Here is a 24,203-nt window from a genome sequence, read left to right on the forward strand (position 1 = left end):
CAGGGATTGCACAAATGCTGTTGGAATTTTTTTTTGCATATGTGAGTGGTGTAGTGTACATGCATATGTGTATGACTGTTTATATTTTGAAGCAGGGTCTCTCATTTGAACCCAGAACTTGCTGCTACAGTTCATCTGGCTGGGACTACAGGGTTTTACCCAGGGCCTGGGAGGACCAAACTGATCCTCGTGCTTACTCATCAAGCCTTTTATCTGCTGAGCTGCCTTCTCTGTTCTAGAATTTATTTTTTAAGGTAGAACTGACATGGGATTTGCTGATGGGCTATTTCATGGAAGCTGGGTGAGAGAGGGGGAGGAGTCAAAGATGACACCATGTGTTGTAGTTTGAATGTAACTGGCCCCCATAATCTCAGGGAGCAGGCACTATTAAGAGGTATGGCTTTGTTGGAGGGTGTGGCCTTGTCGGAGGAAGTGTGTCACTGTGGGGTGGGCTTTGGGGGTTCTTATGCCCAGGATACTACCCAATGTCTCAGTCAACTTCCTGTTGCCTGCAAGATGTAGGTCTCTCAGCTACTACTCCAGCACCTTGTCTGTCTGCCTGCCCCCATTATCACGACAATAATGAACTGAACCTCTAAAACTGTAATCGAGCCACCCCAATTACATGTTTTCTTTATAAGAGTTGCTGTGGTCATGGTGTCTCTTCACAGCAATAAGAACTCTAAGACACCATGAATATCTTCCAGAGGAAATAAAGGGACCAAGTTCATTACTAACAAGACAGAGGGGTAGGTATGGTGGCATAGGTCTGTAATTCCAGCATTCAAGGGTCTGTGGCAGGAGAATCTCAAGTTAAATGCCAACGTGAACTATAGAGACTGGAATCAGTCTGGGAAACACAGCGATACCCATTCTCAAAACTAAGTGAGGTGGAAATAATGATGGGAAAAGTTTATGTGAGGACACAGGAGCTTGTTTTCAGGAATGTTAAATAAAAGCAACCTATCAGATATCCTCACGGCACTACAAATGAGCAAACTAGACAGCATTCTACCAACTGACCTACATTCCTAGCCCAGGGTTCCTTTGTTACAAATGGAGAAACAAGCAAGCAGGATGAGCCAGCCACCTATGGAATTTAGGGAGTCCCAGTGGGGCTAGGGGTGTGGCTCAGTGAGAGCACCTGTCTAGTGTCCTGGCTGGGCTTTGTCATCTGAGAAAATGCCTCTGTAAGACTGGCCTATAGGCAAGCCTGTGAGACATTTTCTTCACCAGTGATCATGCGGAAGGGCCCAGCACATTGCGAGTGGTCCTGAGGTCCTGAAGAAAGCAGGCTGATCAAGCCAGGAAGCAGCGTTCCTCTATGAATTCTGCTTCAGTTCCTGCCTTGGGTTCCTGCCTGACTCCCCTCAGTGATGGAATGTAACCGGAGAGTTGTAAGAAAGCAGTATTTTCCTTCCCAACTTGCTTTTGGTCATGCTGTTGTTGTTTTTAAATCACAACCATACAAATCCTAACTAAGACAGGATTTGGTTCCAGGAGTTGGGTATTGCAAAGACAGACATGATTGTGTTTTGGAAGGGTTGGAGAAGGACTTTGGAACTGTGGGCTAGAAAAGTCATTGAGTGTTCAGAACTGAATGAGCTACCATGGGAACTTAGAAGATAATACTGAGAACAATGCAAATGATGGAGGCCTGGCTTGTGAACCTCCGGGAGTCCCTTCATGACTCAACTGGGACTGTCCAATAATTTGAATGAAGAATCTGAGGTCTGGTCAGCTGGGGCTGAGAAGTTGGCTGTGATTAAGAGGAGACCAGCATCATTGAAGTGACATCTCCTGGGAGCATTTCTCCTCAGGGTCAGCACACTGAAGCTGTGGTCCAGAAGGCCAAGGCTACATCTCATGCTGGCAGCCAAACTCGGTAATATGTAAACATCTCTCAGGTAGTACTGGTTTGGAAAGCATGAAGGATTCATGAAGAGCCTTGAGTTTTTGCCCTGACTTCCCTCAGTGATGGAGTTTCACTAGAAAGCTGTAAAATGAAATAATCCCATTCCTGCCCAACTTGCTATGGCCACTGCATTTTATTACAGCAATAGAAACTGTACAAAGACACCTAGAATCATCGAGTGAGGGGCTGAGGGCACCATTGCTACCAAAAGGAGAAAGGTAGGGTTGGATGCGGCACACATATTTAATTCCAGCACTGGAGAGGAGGAGGCAGAGGAAGGTACCCTGTGGTAAGACCCTGTTGTGGGGGTTGGTAGGTTCCAAGTCAGGGTTATAAGTGTGGTCCACATCAACACAGAGACCGAGTTTAATAATGCATCCATTCTTCAAAGGCTGGACACACATGAAAATTCTGGGGACAAACCGAGGTCACTCAAGAAGGAGATACAGAAGGAAGAGAAACAGCTTTCAGGGAAGTGGGAACCTGGAGGGTCTTTCATGCAGAGGATGTGTGTGCGATGTGGCTGACAAGTCAGTTGGGCTCAGAGCTGAAAACTGACCTTGCGGCAGGCATACAATGACAGTGAGAGTGACTAGGGATGCTTGGGTCCCCTGGAAGGTCCCTCTCAGAGTCTATGAAAGACAGGGAGGGGGAACTCCAGGCAGCTAGTTAGGTCTTAGCAGTATTTCTGCTGCTTTCTGGGGTGAAGCAACAGGGGGACCTAGCTGCAAAGAGGCAGGTCAATGCTGGTTTGTTTCTAATGGAGAGATGATAACGTGTTTGCACTTTAAGGAGTCGCCAGGTCTACTGGACAGGCAAAGATGGCCCAGACGGTAAGGACTGTGCACTTTCGAGGGTAAAGAGGAAGTGAGGCTGAGCTTGGGGGAGTTGGGAAGCACAAGGTGCTGGTGGCTGCAGGAGGGTCCTGTACAGGTGCCACAGATGGAGGAAGTGGCATCAGCCTGAGCCCTCCCTGCTCTAGCCCCGTTTCTCCCCACAGGTGTTTTTCCTCCAGCCAATTTCTCTCCCTCGCCTTCATTCTGTTCAGCTTTTTAAATGCTCAGAGCAGACAGACCGATACTGGGACACAGTCACTTTGGCATTCTTCTTCTCTGAGGAGAGCGCTAAGAAGAGAGACAGAATTGACTGCTGCTTGCTCTTGGGGAGACAGGCAGAGACAATTCCACAGTTGGGGGGCTGGTCTGTGGTTCGCCTAGCATGTTCCAGGTCCTAGGTTTGATTACTGACATGAATAGACATGCATGGGTGCACATATACACACATATATATGCACACACACACTCACACTCTCTCTTTCACCCACCCCTCTCTTAACCCCTCCTAGCCTGCAACAGATCCCGGATTCAAGCTTATACATTAGTTCATTTCTCTTTTTCAGCAACACTGGGTTTAAATTCTGCAGAACAGATGGAGAAACTGAGGCTCAGAATGATTCAGTAACCTTTCTGGCTGGTGTGAGGAATATCACCTGAGGCTGTCCTCCGGCTTCCACACACATGTGCCACTGTATCCACAGACATACATGCCTTTGTACACAGAAAGAAGAGGAGAAAACATGAACCAGTAGTAAAGGGCATGGCCACCCTCAGCAGGCCATGGAATGTCACACCAACAAGGCAGGGGCAGGGTGGGTCCCCCTGTTCTGACCACAGAGTTAGTGTAAGCTAGGGAGGGTTCTAGAATTTTCTTGGGGGCGTGTTGCTAAATTTGGAGGATCATTTCATCACCAGCTGCTGGGTTGAGGTTTGACTTCCTCAGACATGGGAGCCATCAAGAACTCTCACTTCTGTGTGTCTCCAGAACCAAGGGAAACACTTCCTTAGGGGAGGTGAGAGGAAGACCCAGAAGTGTAGGGGTGAGGCAGGGGGTAACTCTCCCAAGTGCCCCTGGGCAGCTGGGCAGGGAACACCCCCTGGACCTCCAGGCCTGTGGGTCTGCTGGTTATCAGCTCGGGGTGCCAACACTGCCAGACCGATCCCCCTACCTCTATTTCTGACAGGGTTTCACACAGCTCAGGCTGGCCTCAGACTCACTATACACCTTCCAAGTGCTGGATACATAGGTGTGCACCACCATGCCCAGCTCATGCTGAGCTGGGGATTGAACCCATGGCTTCATGCATGCTGGCCAAGCAAGCATTCTTACCAACTGAGCTGCATGCCCAGCTCAGAACCATCTTACTAAAGCACAGTTCCAGCAAGACGGCTCAATGGGGAAAGGGGCTTGCCCCCGAGTCATGATGACTTGGTGAGTTTGATCCCTGGGACCTACATAATGGAAGGAGAGAACCGACTTCTTCCCCAAGCTGTCCTCAGACCTCTGGGCACACCTACACACATGTGTACAAAATAAATAAAGGCACAATTTTAAAAATGTGAAACACTTCTCCAACAGTAGCACATGCTATGGCTTGGGTAAGAGTCCCTTACAGGCCCTTGTATTGAAGGTTTGGTTCCCAGCCTGTAACAATATTTCTTTTTCAATAATGGAATTTGAACATATATATATATATATATATATACACACACACATATACATATATATATATACACACATATACATATATATATATAGTACCAGTGAGCTGTATACCAAGATCTTAACTTTTCTGCAAATCGTTATTTTTGAGACATTATTTCATGTAGCCCAGGCTAACCTTGACTTCACTATGTGGTAGGAATTAGAGTCAAGATCTTCCAGAAAGTATTGAAGTCATGTGAACTCTGCCCTCATGCATGGGATAAAAGCCCTTCTGAAGGAGGCTTAGAGGACAGCAGCTTGATTCGCCTATCCCTTTAGACATATCTTTCTTTTCCAGTATTTGAGGATGCCACAAGGAAATGCCACATATATATATATCAGGCCCCTATTAGATGCCCTGTATGCTACCTCTGTGATATGGGACTTAACTAGCCTCCAGAACTGTCAAAGATAAACTTCTATGACCTATAAACCAACCCATTGTAAGCGGTTTTTGTCATAGTAGCAGGAATGGATTAAGACTAACTACAAAACCTAGTTTCTATGGTTATAGGACAAAGCACAAGAGACTACTCCTATGCCTTTGCTACCCAACTCAAGTGAGATAAATAAAAGTAATTCTTCCTTTACACACCTATGAAGGCCAGAGGACAACTAAGGAAGTCAGTTCTCTCTTTCACCATGTGGGTTCCCAGAATGGAACTTATGTGGTCAGGCTTGGTGACAAATGTCTTGCCCACTGAGCCAGCTCCCTAGCCCAATAGAATCATGTTTTTCTTTTTGAGACAGGACCTCACTACCACACCTGCCTCCCACCTGCTTTAAAGGATGTATTTGTTTTATTTCCTGTGTATATGGGTGTGCTCTCATGTCTGTATATGAAGCCAGACGAGGGCACTGAGTCCCCCAGAACTGGGGTTACAGATGTTTGTTGTCAGCTGCCATGTGGACGGTGAGAATTGAACCTGGGTCCTCTGTGAGAGCAGCCAGTGCGCGGAACTGTTGAGCCATCACCTCTCCAGCCCCCCCCCCCCCCATTTAAAACAGTTCTGAAAAGCTGAAACCATGGTTCGGTGGGGAAGCATCCTTGCCGTGCAAGCACGAGGGCCCGAGTCCTATTCCCCAGAACCTAAATAACAAAAGAGGAAGGCCAGAGCAGCTGTGTGTCCATCTGCGATTCCAGTGCAGGGGTGAAGATGGGAAGCAGGGACAGGGTACAGAGACAGGAGGATTGCTGGGGTTTCCTGGCTCGGACAGGTGAGCTCCAGATTCTTTGAGAGACGCCATCTTAAGGTAACACAACAGAAAGCAACAGAGCAGTAGAAGACATCTGAGGTCTCTCTCTGCTCCACAGTGGAATGCACAGGCACAAAACACACACACACACACACACACACACACACACACACACACACGCACGCACGCATGCACGCACGTGCACACACACGGTTATGGTCCAAGTCCTTAAAATATAAAGAAATGAATTTTAGTTGTGCATGATGGCACAGATCTGTAATTCCAGGACTCAGTAGGTTGAGGCAGGAGGATCTCCAGTTTGATGCCAGCCTGGACTATATAGTCTTAAGAAACAGTAGATGGACACATTATCTTTGGTATACACCAGAAGGTTTCACAGCAATGGTAAGCTCAGCTGGATACACTACAGCCCTCACTGACTTTTTACCAAGCAGCTGCTTTGTGCCAGGCAGTGATCTAAATGACTTTATAGACTCTGGTGAGTACACTCATCAGCCTCAGAAGGTTCTAGAAACACAACAGGGAATGCTCTACCACTTGAGAAGTACAGGAAGGAGCTCTGGCTAGGCAGTGAGTTTGAGGCAAGCCTGAGCTACCCAACAGTTCCTTTCCCAAGAACAATCAATCAAACAAAAAAGGGCCAGCTAGATGGCTCAGCAGGTAAAACTGTTTGCCATGTAGCCCGGTGACTTGAGTTCAATCCCTAGAACCCACGATAAAGGTGGAAAGGGCGAGAGAGACAACGCCACAGTTGCCTTCTGACCTCCACATGCTCACCAAGACACAAGCACCCTCCACACAAACGTCTCACCCACACAGTAATAACAGATAAAGGGTTTTCTGTTGTTGTTGGGTTTTGTTTTGTTTTTAAGGTGTGTTAAGCCCAGCATTTAGGAGGCAAAGGTAGGCAGATCTCTGTGAGGGAGACCAGCCTGGTCTATAGAGCAAGTTCCAGGCCAGCTACAGTAACAATGAAACTGTAAAAAAGAGAGATGGGAGTGGGGAGGGGAAAGACGCACCGGCGAAAGGAAAGAGAGAGAATAGGAGTGAGTGTGTGAGTGTGTGTGTGTGTGTGCGCGCGCGCACGTGCGTGCACGTGCACACTGGGTACACGCCCTGATTCTGTCCTTCCCATAGGATCCTCGGCTTCACTTTCTTGAACGCTAGATTTCTGTCTATGGAACAGAGCTACCTGTTTCTTCCCTGCCTCCCTCGCAGGTATGAAATGCTTAATGCACTGCTGGGCACTGTGTAAACACACACAGTTCTACATCCACACTCTTGCCAGGACCGGCACTGTTATCTGCTCCCCAAATGCCAGGAGCTTGCTCTGTGTGTGGTCAAAGTAGGTGCCGCATCTGCCCCCGAATGGTATCTGTACTTCATCCCCAGGTTCAGCATTCAGAAATAATGAGGGCTGGGAAAACTTTTTCCCAGAGCTGTCAGCTGAAACACAGATGAAGCTCTGCTCTTCAGGCCAATCAAGGAACTAAAGGGTTACAGGAAGAATCCGTTTCCTTAGGGTCCAAGGAGGCTTTGGGTATCACAATAACCACTGTCACAATAACCACTATGTAAAAATGTTCTACTATGGGTATAGCTGGGCATGGTGGCACATGCCCATAATCCCAGCACTTGGGAGACCATGGAAGGAGAATTGGGAGTTCCAAGTCAGTCTCAATTATAAGGTGATAACCATTCTGAATTAAAAAAAAAAAAAAAAAAAAAAAAAAGACTGAGGGCTGAGAGCATAGCTCAGCAGTAGCCTACTCAGAGAGATGCTAGGGACATAACTCGGTGGTAGGACATAAGCCTAGAATCCCCCAGTGAGGACTGATGATGTGGCTCTTGCCTAGAATGTCCTAGTTAGGGCTAGGGATGTGACTCAGTGGTAGAGCACAAGCCTAGAATCCCCCAATGAGGGGGTGAAGATGTAGCTCTTGCCTAGACTGTCCTAGTTTGGGCTAGGGACATGACTCAGTGGTAGAACACAAGCCTAGAATCCCCCAATAAGGAGCTGAGGATATTGTCAGTGGTAGAACTCTGTCCTAGAATCCCCCAGTGAGGGGCTTGGAACATGGCTACACACTACATTTGTTTAGCATTTGCAAGTTTCTAGGTCCCATCCCCAGCATTTAAAACAGTATATCAATAGACCGATTTCCAATGATAGCTGTTTATTATATTTTTGTTAGTTTTTCTTATTTGTTTTGTTTTGTTTGAGACAGGGTCTTGCTATGTAGCTCAGGCTGGCCTAGAACTCACCATACAGACCAGCTTGGCCTTGAACTGACAGAGAACTGCCTGCTTCTGTCTTCCTAGTGCTGGAATTAAAAGTATGCAATACCATACCCTGTTACCTGTTTCATGTAAAAATTTCACAAGCAATCTGTTCTAGATAGTTTTGTGTCAACTTAATGGAAAGGAACCCCCATTAAGAAAATGGCTTCATAACATCAAACTGTAGACAAGCCTGTACAACATTTTCTTAATCAGTGATTGACAGGGGAGGGCCCAGCCCACACCTGGGCTGGTGGTCCTGGGTTCTATCAGAAAACAGTTGAGCAACCAAACCAGTAAGCAGCTCCCCTCCATGGCCTCTGCATCAGCTCCTGCCTCCAGGTTCCTGCCCTGCTTGAGTTCCTGTCCTGATGTCCTTCAATGATGAGCAATGATATGGAAGTGTAAGCCAGATAAACCCTTTCCTTCCCAAGTTGCTTTGGTCATGGTGTTTCATCACATCAAGAGTAACCCTCACTAGGACACAATCCAAGGGCAATTCTTAAGAACATATGCAATATATTCATTAAGTGGAATCAAAGTTTTAAGTATGGAAGTTTTTTTTTTTCCTAATCTACACCAGGATCATCAGTAGCAAAGCTAATAAGGAGTTAAGCAAGAGACTTGCACAAAATCATGCAGTGGTTAGGGAGAGGTGACTGACTCTTGCAAGTTGTTCTCTCTCTCTCTCTATATATATATATATATACATATATATATGTTTATATATTTATGTATATGTGTGTATGCACATTCATATATACGTAAATTTAATTTTTTTTTAAGACTCATGCAGGGAGTCAGGTGAACTAACCTGGCTTTTCTAGTTCAACAAGGACCACCATGGGGTTCAAAACCTGAAGACCAGCAATGATGGGTTCTCTCAGGGATGCGGCTGGAATAATGGGTTTGGGGTCAACCCTGAAGCTCTCTGAGGCTTACAAACCAAACATGGTTCGGGGAAGAAGGGTCAGAACAGAAAGCAACCCAGGCCTCCTGTGGGAGTGGGAAGCAGACACAGAGGGCTCTGGTTTCCCGGGAAGGTTCTCTTAGCTACACAGCCCAGGGTCTGTGTTCCTCACAAAGAATAGGGGACAATGGCTTCTGGGCTGGGCGCTGGGCTGCTCAATGATTAATGAGAATCAAATATCACTTTTGTTTAGATTCCAAGCTAAAAGGGGAGAGAAGCCATCAATGAGCAGCCTCTGTGCTTACAGTTCCCAAGAGCCTCGCCTGTCCCAAAGCTGAGCGCCAGGATTGGCATTTAAGGCCTTCCTGGACCAGCCACAACTAACCAGCCAGCTATTTCCTGATCTCCAATCTCTGTGCCCAGCCTCACCCAATGGACTCTGCCCATTCCTCTGCCAATGAGCATGCCCTTCGATGCTCTAGAAGAAGCAAGTCCATCCAGCCCTCCAGGGCTAGCCAGGTCATTTATTTTATTACTCTGTGTGTGTGTGTGTGTGTGTGTGTGTGTGTGTGTGTGCGCGCGCGCGCACATGCGCGCGCGCACTCAATCCATGGATACATGTACAGGCCAGAAGTTGACATCAGGAATTCTTCCTCAATCACTTTTCCACCTTTTTTTTTTTTTTTTTTTAAAGCAGGGTCTCACTATGTAACCCTGGCTGGTCTAGAACTCACTGAGTTCCACCTGCCTCTGTCTCCACAGGGCTGGGATTAAAGGCATGCGCCACCACACCCAGCTCTACATTAGTTTTGAAACATGATAGCAAGCTTCTGAAATCTGTCTGCCTGAGTACTAGGGTTATAGACATGCCACCTTGCCTAGCTTATATGTGTGTGTTGGGGATCCAAGCCTGAGTGCATGCTTGTATAGCTAGCAACTTTACCCACAGGACTGTTTCCCAAGTTCTGAAGACCAGGCTGGCCTCGAACTCACATAAATCCCACAGCCTCTGCCTCCCAAGTGTCCAAGGCGTGTGCCTGCCACCACCATCAGGCCCAACTTATTTTTTGAGACAGGATCTCCCACTGGCCTGAAGCTCCCTGATTCCACCAGGCTGACCAGAAAGCCCCAGTGATCTGCTTGACCCCATCTTCCCAGTGCTTGGATTACAACTGTTTACCACTCCACCCAACTTTCCCCCCAAGTCTGTTTCTCTTGTGCAGCATCTGAACTCTGCATTAGAGTCTCCCTGGCCCTTTTAAACCTTCTGCTCAGAGCCTGTACACACAGCTGCCTGTGTTCCCCAGGGAGCAGGAGGCCTGGGTCTCTATTTGTGCCCTTCATCCAAGCACATGGTATAACAATGATAGGAAATAATAAACACCATGGAATTCAGGAGGGATAGAAGGAAGTAGAAGTATCAGAAGTCACCCTGACTAAAGGCAGGGTTAGGCCAAGTGGCTGTACTCAAGATGGCTCATTGAGTACAGGGGCCTGCCGCCACGCTTAAAGACCTGAGTTCCATCCCTGGAACCTACATGATAGGAAAGAATTAACTCTCGATAAATTGTCCTCTAACTGCCACACATACTCTATGGTATATGAACACACATACACAAATGGGAATTTTTTTTTTCTTTTGGATTTTTGAAACAGTTCTCTGTGTAGCCAAGGCTGTCCTGAGCTAGCCATGTAGACCAGGCTGGCCTTGAACTCAGAGATCCACCTGCCTCCGCCTCCTGAGTGCTGAGATTAAAGGTGTGGACTACCACCGCCAGCTAAAACTTTTTTTTAAAGAATTGAAAGGTAGAAGTCGAATGGAAGCTCAGAAGCCATCTGGAGTAGCAGCCACGGGACCCTAAACTGTAGCGCAGACAGCCGAGTCTTTAGTGTTGCTATGACACCTTCAGAAAATGCCAGCCAGTCAAGTTTCCACCTGCCATAGAAAGGACAATTTGATGGAATCGGGTCTCTCCTTCCACCATGCAGGTCCCAGGGATCAAACTCAAGCCATCGGGCTTGGCAACAAGTGCCTCTACCCACTGAGCCATCTTTGTAGGCCCTAAATTGTTGTTGTTGTTTGATAGGTGAGTTCTGTGTAGAGGTCAGAGGACAACTTCATGGAGCGGAGTTTCCCCTTCCACCTTCGTAGGGGTTCTGGGGATTGAACTCATGTCAGACTCACATGGTAAGTATTTTACCAGTTGGCCCATCTCACCAGCCCTCTTCCCCCTTCCTTTTGTTCGTGTATTTGTGTGGGCATGTTCAAGGTGCATGTGTGCAGGGAGGTTCAAGTGAGCACGTGCACCTGGGGGCCAGATGTAAATCTCAGGTGTTCCTCGGATGCTATCCATATTTTTCTTTTTATAACCTCTCACTCAGCCTGCAACTTACAAACCTAGACTGGGTGGGCCAGTGAGCCCAGAGGCATCCACCTATCTTCACCTTCCTGGAGCTGGGATTGCAAGTACATGCACCTGGGCCTATTTTCACAGGCCCCTGGGAATCAATCTCTGGTTCTCTTGCTTGCAGTTTATGGACGGTGTTATTTCTCCACCCTCAGGAGGGCTTTTTTTGAGGGTTTTGAGTTGTCCTTAGTGCAAACACAGGCAATGGGGGCAGGGTCTAGCCTCTTGGCACTGTCCCACTAAAGACAAACTAGGAATTCACAGGAAGTCAGCAGTTTACGAGACCCCCTAACCCAGACCTTACCACTGAGAGCTGAGACTTAGCCTCTTGGAAAAGGGCCTCCTACCAGAGGAAGAAAATGCACACCTGTCTCAACACTTTGGTCCAGAAACAAGATAGAGGGCTAAAGGTTATGCAGGGACCGGAATGGACTTGCCTTCACTAGGGTATGTTTGCACCCTGAAAATGCATCCTCTAGAGAAAATTAACCACAAACCTCTGTAAACTTTAAGTGCCCAAGTCACCTACACAGTCAGACTCCAAGTCTATTGCTTTCCCCTGCCTCCTTGGGACTCCCAAAGTCATAGCCCATCATTGGGAAAGCGCACCTCTCCAATTCGCAGCAGCCAAAGATGGGGAACCAAGACCTAAAGTCAGCAGGAGTGGCAGTGGTCTCCCCTGGGAAAACCTGCAGTACCCTCCCGAGATACTCCCTCTGTCCCTCCAGGATCCCCCCAAATGACATCCTGACACCCGCTGAGAGTCACGCGTTGGTCTCAATCAATGGGCAACAATTTTGGCGTCTCCTGCAGTATTTGGGGGTGGGAACGGGGCTACTCTAGGGCAGGAAACAGACCCCTCCATTCTAAATGAACCAAAAAAGATTAGATACTTTAAGGGGTCAAGAAAGGGGTCGCTGCTTCCCAGGACCACCGAAGCTGAGGCTTATAATTGATCTATCTATAACATGGCCCCTCCAAGAGAACGCACGGGCGCGCGGGGTTGGGGGTTCGTCTCGTTCCGTTCCCACCCCCTCACTTTGGCCAAAGCCGGGATTTCTCCTTATTAGCCCTCCTAAGGACACCTGTACCTTCCAGACCACAAACCTTCCAAGTAGATCCCCAGCCCTGTGCAAGCTAGGGGCTCCAAAGGAATACAGCAGCCCCCTTCCTGCAGCGCTGCCCTCCCTCCTCCGCCTCGCAGGTTGACTAATTTAGGAAAGGGAGCCCGGCCCAGGGCAGCCCTGGCAGCTGGCGAGGCGGGAAACCGGGAGCCCCAGCCCCGCGGGCCAGCCGCCTCCAGATCCTTGGCCGGGTTCTCCCTTTCTCCCAGCGCTCTGCGGAGCGGGGCCAACAGGCAGGAGAATCAACAATCCAGAAAACTTTCAATGGATCACGCTGCAGACTAAGGGGGAGGGGGAGAGAGGGGATGCGAGGCGGGTGGGGGCAGGGAGCTCGGGGACAGAGCTTCAAAGCTCTCACTTACCATCTTGTTCACATCCATGACTGAAGCGGTAAGGTGTCCTCCCCAAACCAAGGGAGATCCCGGGTACCCCCCACTGAAGGCTGGTGGCGGCTACTGCAGCCCCGGGGGTGCCATGCTGCTTGCTGGCAACGGCAGCCGGCGGGGGCCCTGGTGGTGGCCGGCGGCACCGCGGCTGGACCGAGGATGGCGGGGGCGGGGCGGGGAGGGAAGGGGATGGGAGGGGAGAGGATGGGAGGAGAAGGGCGCCGGCGGGGGAGGCGCGGTCCCTCTGTGGAGCTGGAGAATGTGCCCTCGATGGGAGGGCACGGGGAACCCCGAGATCCGCCGCAAGAGGTGAGGACACTCGAGATGGATTCCCGGACCCTGAGGTCCCTAGGAGCTCATCGAAGAGGGTGTGATTTGAATAACAAAAGGTCTCTTTCGGCGGCGGCTCAGGCGGATGGGACAGGATCACTGGCGAACCAAGAGCTGGAGCCGCCAGGAAGTGTGTGTGTGTGTGTGTGTGTGTGTGTGTGTGTGTGTGTGTGTGTACACGCATGCAAGCATGTGCGAATGTGTGTGCATGCACGCGCGCGTGTTTCCGTGGTGGGCTCGATGGGACTCAGGAAGTGCGCGCGGGGGGTGGGGGTGGCAGAAGGGGCGGGAGAGATACCCCCTCAACCACGAGTGTGCACATTCCAGTGAGGGCAGGGGTCCAGTCCCTTGTCCCCTCTCCACTTGCCCCCCCCCAATAGACAAAGAGGTAATTGAGAGTCTGAGGCTAATCCCCAGAGGCCTCCCGACACGAGGCTGGGGGCTCTAAACAGATGGGCGAATGGAAATGACGGTGCCAGGTATCCCTCCTCTCCAGCGTTCTAAGGACAGGCCCCTGCTCCCAAGTAGCCGAACGCTTGCCCCTTTCTGGAGGAGAGATTGGTTGCCTGGCTTCTAAATTGGGTGTCTACGCCCTCTCAGAACCCCTACCTTCACAGCCCAACCCTGCTTCCCCACCAACTTCCCATCCTTAGAGAATCCCTTGGCTGGCTCCGCTCTGAGAGACACAGCTGGTGCCTAGAGCAGGACTCCAAGCCAAGGCTCCTTTGGTGTAAGGTTTCCCAGGAGACAAAAGCCTGCCATCTCCCTCCTCCCAAATCAGAGGCAGCCTGGTCCCGGTGTAGTTAAGACACCAGGGACCTGACATCCCACTTTCGGGCCAACCGTTCAGTATACAAGGAGGAAACAGACCCAGAGGAGACTGAATTGACCCCTGGTAATACACCTCAATACGGACAGTAACCCAAGCCCCAAAGGGCTTCCAGAGATGCTGTACAGTGGGAGCGCACAGCTTTTTGAAACCTTTGTGTTTTGTATGTGTAAGGTGCATTGGGAGGGAGGTGAAATGGAGGCTGGGGGACAAGTCTTCATCCATCCCTTTGTGCACATGCACTTGCAAGTGCCATACATAGCACAGGCGTGGCGGTCAGTGGGCAGCTTTCAAGAGTGCATTCTCTCTTTCCATAATGCAGGGTCTTGAATGAGTGATGAAGCTTGGCAGCTTCTTGCCAGTCCTCCACGGTGTTTTTTGAAGTAGGGTCTCTCACTGATTTGGCTAGGCTGACTGGACAGTGAGCCCCAAGGATACATCTGTCTTTACTTCCCCAACACTGGGATGACAGTGTGTCCAGCTTTTCACATATTTCTGGGGATCTAAATTCAAGTGCTCTCGATTGCATGGCAAGCTCTTTACTAAGCCTGCACCCCCTCCCTTTTAAATGATTTATTTATGTCATTTGATGTATGTCTGTACCATGTGTGTGACACATGGTGCCTTTTGAAGTCAGAAACACACTGGATTCCCTTGAATTGGAGTTGCAAATGGTTGTGAGCCAGCATAGATTCTGGGAACTGAACCTAGGTTCTCTACAAGAGCAACCAGTGCTCTTATTCTTGGAGCCATCTCTCTAGCCCCTGATTTTGTTTTTTAAGATGGTCTCACTGTGTAGCCCTATAGCTGGCTTGGAACTCTACATCTAAAACCAACTAGCCCCAAACCCATTGAGATCCGCTTGCCTCTACCTTCCTAGTGCTGGGACCAAAACCCTGTAGTGGCCATGTCAGGCTCTCTTTTATTAGACAGGAACCCATGAAACCCAGGCTGGCCTCCAACCTTACTGTGTAGCTGACGATGAGTTTGATTAAGATTTTCAAAGAAGGGATAGCCCCACCCATTACCAGGAAGTAGACCCCAGGCCTCTCTGTATCTACAGGAAGGAGGCAGCTGGGCAGGCTAGCAGCCCCCTCCCTTTGCAATCAGAATTCTTATCGATGATGTTAGGGCTGCTTTTTCGGCAAGCCCTCTCTGGTGGGTGGGAGTGAGGATACAATCAGAGTGATCTACAGGCAGCACTAAAGCAGGAGCTAGGTGTGGTGGCCATCCCAGCACTAAGGCAGGGATTTTCTGAGTAGCCTGGGCTACACTGCCAGGAGCTACAGTAAAAAGATGCTGCCTCAAACACAGCCAAAAAATTTGTGAACCATTAAGCTTGGAATGAGTTGCCAGAGCAAGAATTCCCAACAGATGCTTTTTGTTTGAATGTGGAGTGTGGGCTTTTGTTGTTATTGGCTGCTTTTTATTGTTTGGGGTTTTTTTTTTTGGGGGGGGGAGTTGAGACAGTTTCTCTGTGTAGCCCTGGCTGTCCTAGAACTTGAATTGTAGACCAGGTTGGCTTTGAATTCTCAGAGATCCACCAGCCCCTGCCTCCCAAATGCTGGGACTAAAGGCATGTGCCACTAATGCCGAAGCTTTTTGTTGTTTAAGACAAGATCTCATGTACTCAGTGTAGTATTTCTGTTTCTTCCTTACAAATGTGGGATTACTACTACTACTACTATTATTATTTACACAGGGTCTTACTTGTAACCCTGACTGGCCTGGAATTCACTATGTAGACTAGGTAAACTTAAAACTCACCTTAATCCACCTTCCTCTGCCTCCAGAGTGCTCAGGTTAAAGGCTTGCATCTGTGTCCAACCGTAAATCCTGGGACTTTATATATACCACCACACTTAGTTTTAGCAATGCTTCTTAATTTTATTATTATTTGAGACAGGAACTACACTGCCCTAGCTGGTCTAGAACTTGGCCTGGAACTGTCCCTTGAGTGATGGCATTGAAGGTGTGTACCACCATACCCATCTGGGGTGCTTTTTAAGATAAGGTCTTGCTATTCCCTCCCCCACCCTGTAACTCACTATATATAGCCCAGGTTGGCTGGGGTGCTTTTTAAGATAAGGTTGGCCTTGAACTTACAGCAGTCCCCTGTCAAGGCCTCCAGAGTGCTGGGGTGATGGGTGTGTAGGTAGGCACTGGAGATTCCAACTTAAGTCCTCATGCTTAAGGAACAGACACTCTTAACCCACTGAGCCATTTCCTTAACCCTGTTGTCACCTTAGATTGTAACCTGGTAACATAAATTCCCAGTTTCTGGCCTCCAGAGCTGTGAGAAGATGGGATTCTGTTTCTATTTTTAAATTACATTTATTTGGGTGTGTGTGTGTGTGTGTGTGTGTGTGTGTGTGTGTGTGTGTGTGTGTAGGTCATAGAACAACTTGCAGGAATGAATTATTTTTCTACTATGTGGGTCCTGAGGATCAAACTCAGCTCCTCGGGTCGTTGGGTGTGGTGGCAAGCACTCTTACCCACTGAGCCATGCCCCTGGCCCCAGAATTCTGATGTTTTAACTACCAAGCTTGTTGAAGCAGTTACAGGAGATGCACACACTGCTCTAAGGTCAGCAAAGTGTTCGTTAGCACTCGGCTTCAGCCTCAGCTGCCTGGGGGCGATGACATTTTCTATAGGGTTATCACACCCTGAAGCTGTGACAAAGGAGGACAGGCTAACCAGGGGCAGGGCTGTGACTTCCTCATAGGGGCAGGCAAAGCCTTGCAAATACGCCTTTAAAAAAACAGCCTCTGGGGACTGGTAATCTGGTGCAGCAGGTAAAGACATTTGCTGACAAGCCTAAGGATCCAAGTTCAATCCCCAGGACCCACATGATGAAAGGAGTCAACCAGCTCCTAGAAGATGTGATCTGATCTCCACATAAGGACTGTGGTACATGTGTGTCCCACCCCCCCTCCCCGAAGTAAAAAAATCAATAAAATTTTTAAAACGAAAACATCCTCTGAACTGAGTCACATGTCTCTAGTCTCTTCCTCTCTTTCTTCTTACAGTAATTTAATTATAATTTCCCATCAGCCTACCTTAAGTAAAAAGCAAGTCCTAATTTAGTTTATTTCGTACCAAGATCCTTAATGCTATGGCCTCCTCTCCCTCCCTTGCAGTCTACCTTCTCTTAGCCTTCCACCCCTACCTCTTCATCAGGCTGCTCATCTGTAACAATTTAGTGAGACTCTATTTCAAAATAAAAAGCATAAAGAGAGCTGTGGTGTGGCTCACTGTAGAGCCCCTGCCTAGAATCCCCCAGTGAGGGCCTGGGGTGTGGCTCAGTGACAGTGCTGTCCCAGCAAATGTGAAAGCCTCAGCACCACAGAATTTCACAGAAAAGAGGTGAGAAGGTTGCCATTCCTTGACAACCCTACACAGAGGCTGGTGGATGTGTCCTGGTGGAGGCTGACACCTACTGGTCACCAGATTTGTGCAGCCTAGCCCTACACATACCACACCTATGGCCTTGAGTGCCTAGCTAAGGCAGGGCCTTGTTACAGGGTATTGTGCTGTAGAGGTGATAAATTTCAGAGATAACTGAGTGATAATCATCCTTGTCAAAGGGCCTTTGTAGCCTTGTTATGCTATTGTTTTTGGTCCGGTGTCTCATTCAGTCCCTATGAGCCATCAGGTAGGCTGGGGCAGTGTCCTGCATAGACTTCATGGGGACAGAGTCATAAGGAATAGTGTATGCAACCTTGGGATAAGCAGGGATGGGCCAGAGATTCCTGGTTTTACTTTTTGGATATTTTTTTTAAAAGATTTATTTATTTTCTGTATATGGTGCTTTATCTGCATGTACAACTGCATACCAGAAGAGGGCACCAGATCTCATTATAGACGGCTGTGAGCCACCATGAGATCTGGTTTTTACAGAGGACCTGGGTTCAATTCCCAGCACCCACTCAGTGACTCACAGCCACCTGTAACTCCTGTTCCAGGGGACCTGATGCCCTCTTCTGAGCTCCACAGAGACCAGGCACACGTGTGGAGAATAGATACACATGCAAGACAAGTCACTCGTATAATAAAAATACAGTTATGTATGTATGTATATAGCTATGTATGTATGTATGTGTGCCTCTATGTTACTGGATGCTGAGAATCACCATGTCCTCCGGTGGGCTCTCTCTCCAGCGCCTGACCTGCCTCCAGAGTGCTGGGGTTACAGGTGTGCACGACCACACCCACCTTAAGTTTCTTCAACTTGGTCCAGAGTGCTTTAATTTTTGCAGTGAAGAGCTGGGACTAGGTATGTGGCTCAGTGGGTAGAGTGCTTGCCTGGCATTCATGAAGCCTTGAGCTCCATTCCAGTGTCACATAAATCCAGCATGGTGCTACATACCTGTAATCCCAGCACTCAACAGATAAGAGGCAGGAGGATTAGAAATTCAAGGTTGTCTTTGGCTACATAGTGAGTTTAAGGCCAGCCTGGGCTACATGAGACACTCTTTCGAAATGTACAAGGTGGGCTGGAGAGATGGCCCGTCACTTGTAAGCTCTTGCCTGTGAACCCTGGAGCTCACAGAACAGTGAAAGGAGAGAATAGTCTCCACAAAGTTGTTCTCTGACCTCCACATGTCTGCCATGGCACACATGCACCCATGCATATATGTGCACACACAATAATGAATAAAATGAAAGAAGAAATGAGGAAGTAAATGTGGGGAGAGGGAAAAGAATGTAGACACAGCTCAGTGGGTGAAGATGGTCACTGATGCTCTCTATCAGAGGACTGGCGTTTGGATCTCAGCACCCACAACAGACGGCTCACAAATACTTCTAACTCCAGCTCTGGAGGATTTGCTCTGTGGATACCTGCCCACACGTGTGTATGGCACACACACGTGTGCACACATGCACGCACACACACATACACACAAACACACACACGAGTAATAAAATAAATCTTTGTTCTTGTTCAGTTTGTTTTTTGAGACAAGATTTCTGTGTGGGCCTAGCTGTCCCAGCTTCAGATGCAGAGATAAGCCTGCCTCTCCTGCCTATCCCAAGTGCTTGGATAAAAGGTGTAAACTGGTACACCTGGATGTAAGCTAAATCTTGAAAAAGAGAGCAGTGGTGGTCCATGTCTTTAATCCCAACACTCGGGAGGTAGAGGCAAGCAGATCTCTGTGAGTTCAAGGCCAGCCTGATCTACAGAGCGAGTTCCAGGACAGCCAGGGCTACACAGAGAAACTCTGTCTAGAAACACCAAATTTTAAAAAAAGAGAGAGAAAGAAAAAGAGAAGAAAATGAACAAAGACAGAACGAACCACCTATGGACCTGGTTAAACATCCCTATGAGATGCCTCTGGAGATGTATCCTGAGGCCTCTGATCTAATCAATGGATTAATTAGTGGTCCATAATATGCTATTATAGAATCGTACAGAGGTAGGGGGTGGGTCCCAGTTGGAGAAAAGTCACTGGGTTAAATTTTTTTTTTTTTTTTTTTTTTTTTTGGACATAGCATCTCATATAGCTTAGGCTAAGCCCAACCTTGGCTTGTACTTGAGGATGACCTTTAACTCCTGATCCTGCTGCCGCCACCTCCTGACTGCCAGGGTTACAGGCTCGTCCCATCATACCCTGTTTGTGTGGTACTAAGGATGGAATTCAGGCCTTTGTGCCTATCAGGTGTGGTAAGAATGCAACTGGCCCCCATACTCTCATCAGAAGTGGCACTATCGGGAGGTGAGGCTTTGTTGGAGGAAGTGTGTCACTGTGGGGGTGGGCTTTGAGGTCTCATATATGCTCAAGCCAAGCCCAGTACTCAGTCCACTTCCTGTTGCCTGAAGTCAATATGTAGGATTCTCCGCTTCTTTTCCAGCATCATGTCTGCCAGAACACTGCCCTGTCCCACCATGATGATAATGAACTAAACCTCTAAAACTAATCAAGCCATCCCAATTAAATATTCTCCTTTATAAGAATTGCCATGGTCATGGGTCTCTTCACAGCAACAGAAACTCTGACTAAGAAGACACAGGCAAATCTCCACTGTGTTACACCCTAATACGTTTTCTTTTTTCATCAATCTGAGGTTCCAGCCCATCACATTCAGGATGCATTTTCTTCCTTAGTCAAAAATCTCTGGAAACACCTTCACGATTCTGTTTAATACATTTTATTTACTTCCTTCTGAGACAGGTTCTCACTGCAACCCTGGTTGAACTCAATATGTAGTCCAGGCTGGCTTCAAACTCAGAGATAAGCCTGCTTCTCCCTTTCAATTGCTGGGATTAGAGGGATGCAATACCACACCTGACGTGTGTGTGTGTGTGCGCGCGCGCGCGCGTGTGTGCGTGCGTGCGTGCGTGCGTGTGCATGCAGTGTATGTCAGAGAGAAGGGAGGGAGAGAACATGTGGAGGATCCAAGGGTGACTTGAGGGAGTTAGTGCCCTCCTTCCACAATTATGTGTCGTGGAGATTGAACCCATGTTGTCACACGTGGTGTCAGGCACCTTTGCCAGCCACGCCATCTTGCTGGCCCAGGACTCCAGACTGGAAATCTCATCAAGGAGACAATCAAGATTAATCACCACACACAGGGGCAACAGGGTGGAGCTAAGCAGCTCTCTTGGGCCAGCTGGTCCCCAGGAGGATGTCCTGGACAGCCTTGGATTTCTTGAACTCCTCCTCAGAAAGACAAGTTTAGCATTCTAAATGCCCATGGCTATTCCAAGTCTTGTCATCCTCTGTGGTTCTGGAAAAGCAGAATGTCAGTAGCTCTGGCCAGAGTCCTGAACTGACCCCACAGCAGGTGCTGGAGCCTCAGGTCCCCTGGTGACCTGCCACAAACAACCATCTGAGGGGAGGCCAGCCCCATATGTGTTGTTTGCCTAATGGGCCAAACAGGAGGGTGGACTGCAAACTCCACAAATCTCCCTCTAGGGCACTGGCATGGCAGCACCCACGTCCTGGCAAGGGCAACTCAATAAAGACCTAGTTACAGGGCTGGGGATGGAGCTCAGTTGGTAGAGTGCTTGCTTAGCATGCATGAAGTCCTGGGTCCATCCCTGGCACCACATAAATGGCACCGTGGAGCACTCGAGATTTGGAGGCAGAAGGATGAAGAATTCAAAGTCACCCTCAGCTAGATGAGTTAGAGACCAGCCTGGGCTCCATGAGACCATGTCCAACAACAACAATGGGGTGAAGAGATGGCTCCATCAGTAGTCCTTGCTGCATAAATGTTAGGACCTGTTTCATCCTCAGCAGCCAATAGGAGGACCTGTTTAATCCTTAACAGCCAATGGGAAGGCCAAGAACCACAGCACACGCTTGTAATCCTAGGAGTTGGGGAGCTGGAGACAGGAGGTCCAGCCTACTGAGTAAGTTCCAGGTTCAGTGAGAGACCTTGCCTCAAAAAGCAAGAGACAGCTCAGTGGGTAAGGCATCTGCTGCCAGACCTGATAACCTGAGTTTGACCCCCAGATCTCACATGGTGGATGGAGAGAACCCACTCCCAAAAGTTGCCCTTTGACCTCCACATGAGCACTAGGGCATAACGCGCGTACGCGCGCACACACACACACACACAAAATATAATTGAAAAATATTTTTGTTCACTATATAGCCCTGGATGTCCTGGAACTCGATTTATACTTGATATATAGCCCGGACTGGCCCCGAATTCACAGCAATGTGCCTGCCTCTGCCTCCTGAGCGCCAGGATTAATGGCCTGATACTGACCTCTGGCATCTAGATGCCTGTATGTGGCATCTGCACATGCACACACAGAACGACAATGAAAGGCTAGTTATTGCTGTCTGAGCCTGCATTTCACCTAATAAAGTCTGTGTGGCCACGCTTTGCCACAGGGTGGATGCTCGCTCACCTGCAGCGCTCTAGGCTGTGTCTGCAGCCCTGTCTATCACAGGGTCTAGAGATTGAGCCACAGTGGAGATGGTGCCTCACCCAAGCCCCCATAAGCAGTAACATTTGCTTCCTCCTCTAGCCACTGTCCACTTCTGCGTGGGTCAACTCAGCCCGGCAAAGACTCCAATCATTTTCTTCTGACTGTCTGTCCTTTAGAAGACAGGCCATCAGCAAAGACAGATCTGTCTCAGGACAGGACACTCTCTAGGCACCAGCTGGGGATGTCAGAGATGTCCCTCGGGAAGGCTGAGAGCTTTGGCATCAATGAGTAATGAGAAGAAGATTGAAGTACCACTCAGAGCCAGCAAAGGTCAAGGGCTCTGTGTAGTCAACCCATCCAAGGTCGGTCTGGGACACTGCCCCCATGAGCCTAACAGCATCGTCATTGACATAAGGTGTCTGGAAGTACGGCCTCCTGGTCTGGCTAAGGGCTGGTTGTCTCCTAGGAGGGACAGCTGAGGAGTTTCAAGTGTCTTATCTTCTGGTACCCACTAAAGAGTATAAACCCATACAAGGCTAGTGGCAATGGGTCCAAGACCTAACACTAATATACAAAGTAACTTAGTGGAGCCCATTCTATACGGAGAGATAACATGCCCAGCCTAGACACAGGGGTGTGGGGGTGGAGAGGTGTGGTCCTGCCTCAACTAAATATAGGACAGACGTTGTAGATGTCCTGGGAGAGGCCTTACCTTCTCCATGGAGCAGATGGGAGGAGGGGGAGTGGGAAGGAAGGAGGGAGGGGGAACTGGGATTGGAATGTAAAAAATAATCAAAACAAACAAACAAGAAGAGTATAAACCCAGAGGACTCAGCCTCGATATTTTCTTATATATCTGTGTGGGGGTGGGGTGGGGGGGTGGGGGTGTTGTATGTGCTCATGCATGTGGAGACCAGAAGTCAACCTTGGGTCATCCAGCACTGCTGTACTGGCTAGTTTTATGTCCACTTGACACAAGCTAGGATCATCAGAGCGGCGGGAGTCTATTGATAAAATACCTACATAAGATCTGGCTGTGAGGCATTTTCTTAATTAGTGATCAGTGGGGGAGGGTTTGCCTATTGTGGGTGGAGCTACCCCTGGGTTGGTGGTCCTGGGCTCTTCTATAAAAGTAGGCTGAGCAAGCCACAAGGAGCAAGCCAGTAAGCAGCAGCCCTCCATGGCCCCTGCATCACCTCCTGCCTCCAGGTTCCTGTGCTGTTAGAGTCTCTGTCCTGTCTTCCTTCGATGATGAACAGTGATATGTATTTAGAGACAAGGTCTTACTATCTATCCCTAACTGGCCTGAAACTCAGAGTCCTGCCTGCCTCTGCCTCCTGAGTGCTGGAACTGAAGGTGGAAGCTATCATGCCAGGCCCCTGCCTTAGTTATTCAGGTAGGGTCTCTCATTGGCCTGGGGCTCACTGGAGGCTAGTCTGCCTGGCTAACAAGCTCTGGGAATCCACATGTCTCCAGCTTCCCGGTGCCTGGATTATAAAGCCTATGTCAGTATGCCTAGCTTTCTTAAAATAATTTTTTTAAAGGGAGTGGTATATAGAGAACAGGCTGCCAGGTCTCAGGCAAGTCCAAAACTCATAGGGACAGGCATACAGGGTAACTCTGAATCCCAGGCCTGACAAGCAATTGGCCTCTGCATTGCAACCATCTGAGGCCCTGTTTCTGATGTCACCTACTTCTAGACAGGCTAGGCATCAGTATTTTAAAGCTACCCCAGGACATTGTGACATACAGTCGATGCTGGAAGATTTCTATCTGGGATTCTTTTTTCCCCCCATAGTGCTAGGGATAAAAATCCAGGCCTACACTAGTGGATTCAAGCTGAGGGCTCTACCATTGAGCCACACCCCAGCCCCTTACTAGGGGATTCTAGGAAGGTGCTCTACCACTGAAACACACTCCCAACCCCTCACTGGGGGATTCTAGGCAGATGCTCTACCACTGAGCCAAACCTCTAACCCCTCACTGGGGGATTCTAGGCAGATGCTTTACCATTGACCCACACTCCAGTTCTTACAGCCAAGACTGGGAACAACCCAATAACCAGAGCCAGGACTCAGGAAACCTACCCTGGTCTTGGCTGATGCCAATGGGTACAGGAGAGGAGGAAGTGTGGGACTTCCCTTCTGACTTCCTTTCTGGTTTCTCCTATACTGGGAATTTCCAAGCTTCTACCTGGAATTTTCCATCCCTTAGCCACACTCTATGTAAGCTATAAGTAGAGAGCTCTAAGTCCTTTGTCCCTTGGAAATCTCTTCCTCCCCTTTATAATGCCAGTCAAACAGAGGTGGCCAAGGCCTTTGCTGACAGTTTCCAAGTAGTTGAGGTATTGGGAAAGGATCCACACTCCATCCCCAGA

At 48.7% G+C, this 24,203-nt stretch overlaps 1 protein-coding gene across 2 annotated transcripts in view; it reads right to left on the reverse strand.

Annotated features, from left to right (window-relative positions):
* The window catches only part of Hip1 (huntingtin interacting protein 1), a 121,702-nt gene that overhangs the window by 58,658 nt on the left and 38,841 nt on the right, over positions 1 to 24,203 (reverse strand). The window contains exon 1 of one of the 2 annotated variants that reach the window (XM_051205103.1): positions 12,759 to 12,938. The exons of the other annotated variant lie outside the window; for it this stretch is intronic. Within the exon in view, the coding sequence (XP_051061060.1) occupies positions 12,759 to 12,776 (18 nt within the window). The 5' untranslated portion in view covers positions 12,777 to 12,938. Of the gene's footprint in view, positions 1 to 12,758; positions 12,939 to 24,203 lie in introns of those variants that run through there. 2 annotated transcript variants of the gene reach the window in all.

The sequence above is a fragment of the Phodopus roborovskii genome, unplaced genomic scaffold, assembly GCF_943737965.1.
Source record: "Phodopus roborovskii unplaced genomic scaffold, PHOROB, whole genome shotgun sequence".
NCBI lineage: Eukaryota > Metazoa > Chordata > Mammalia > Rodentia > Cricetidae > Phodopus > Phodopus roborovskii.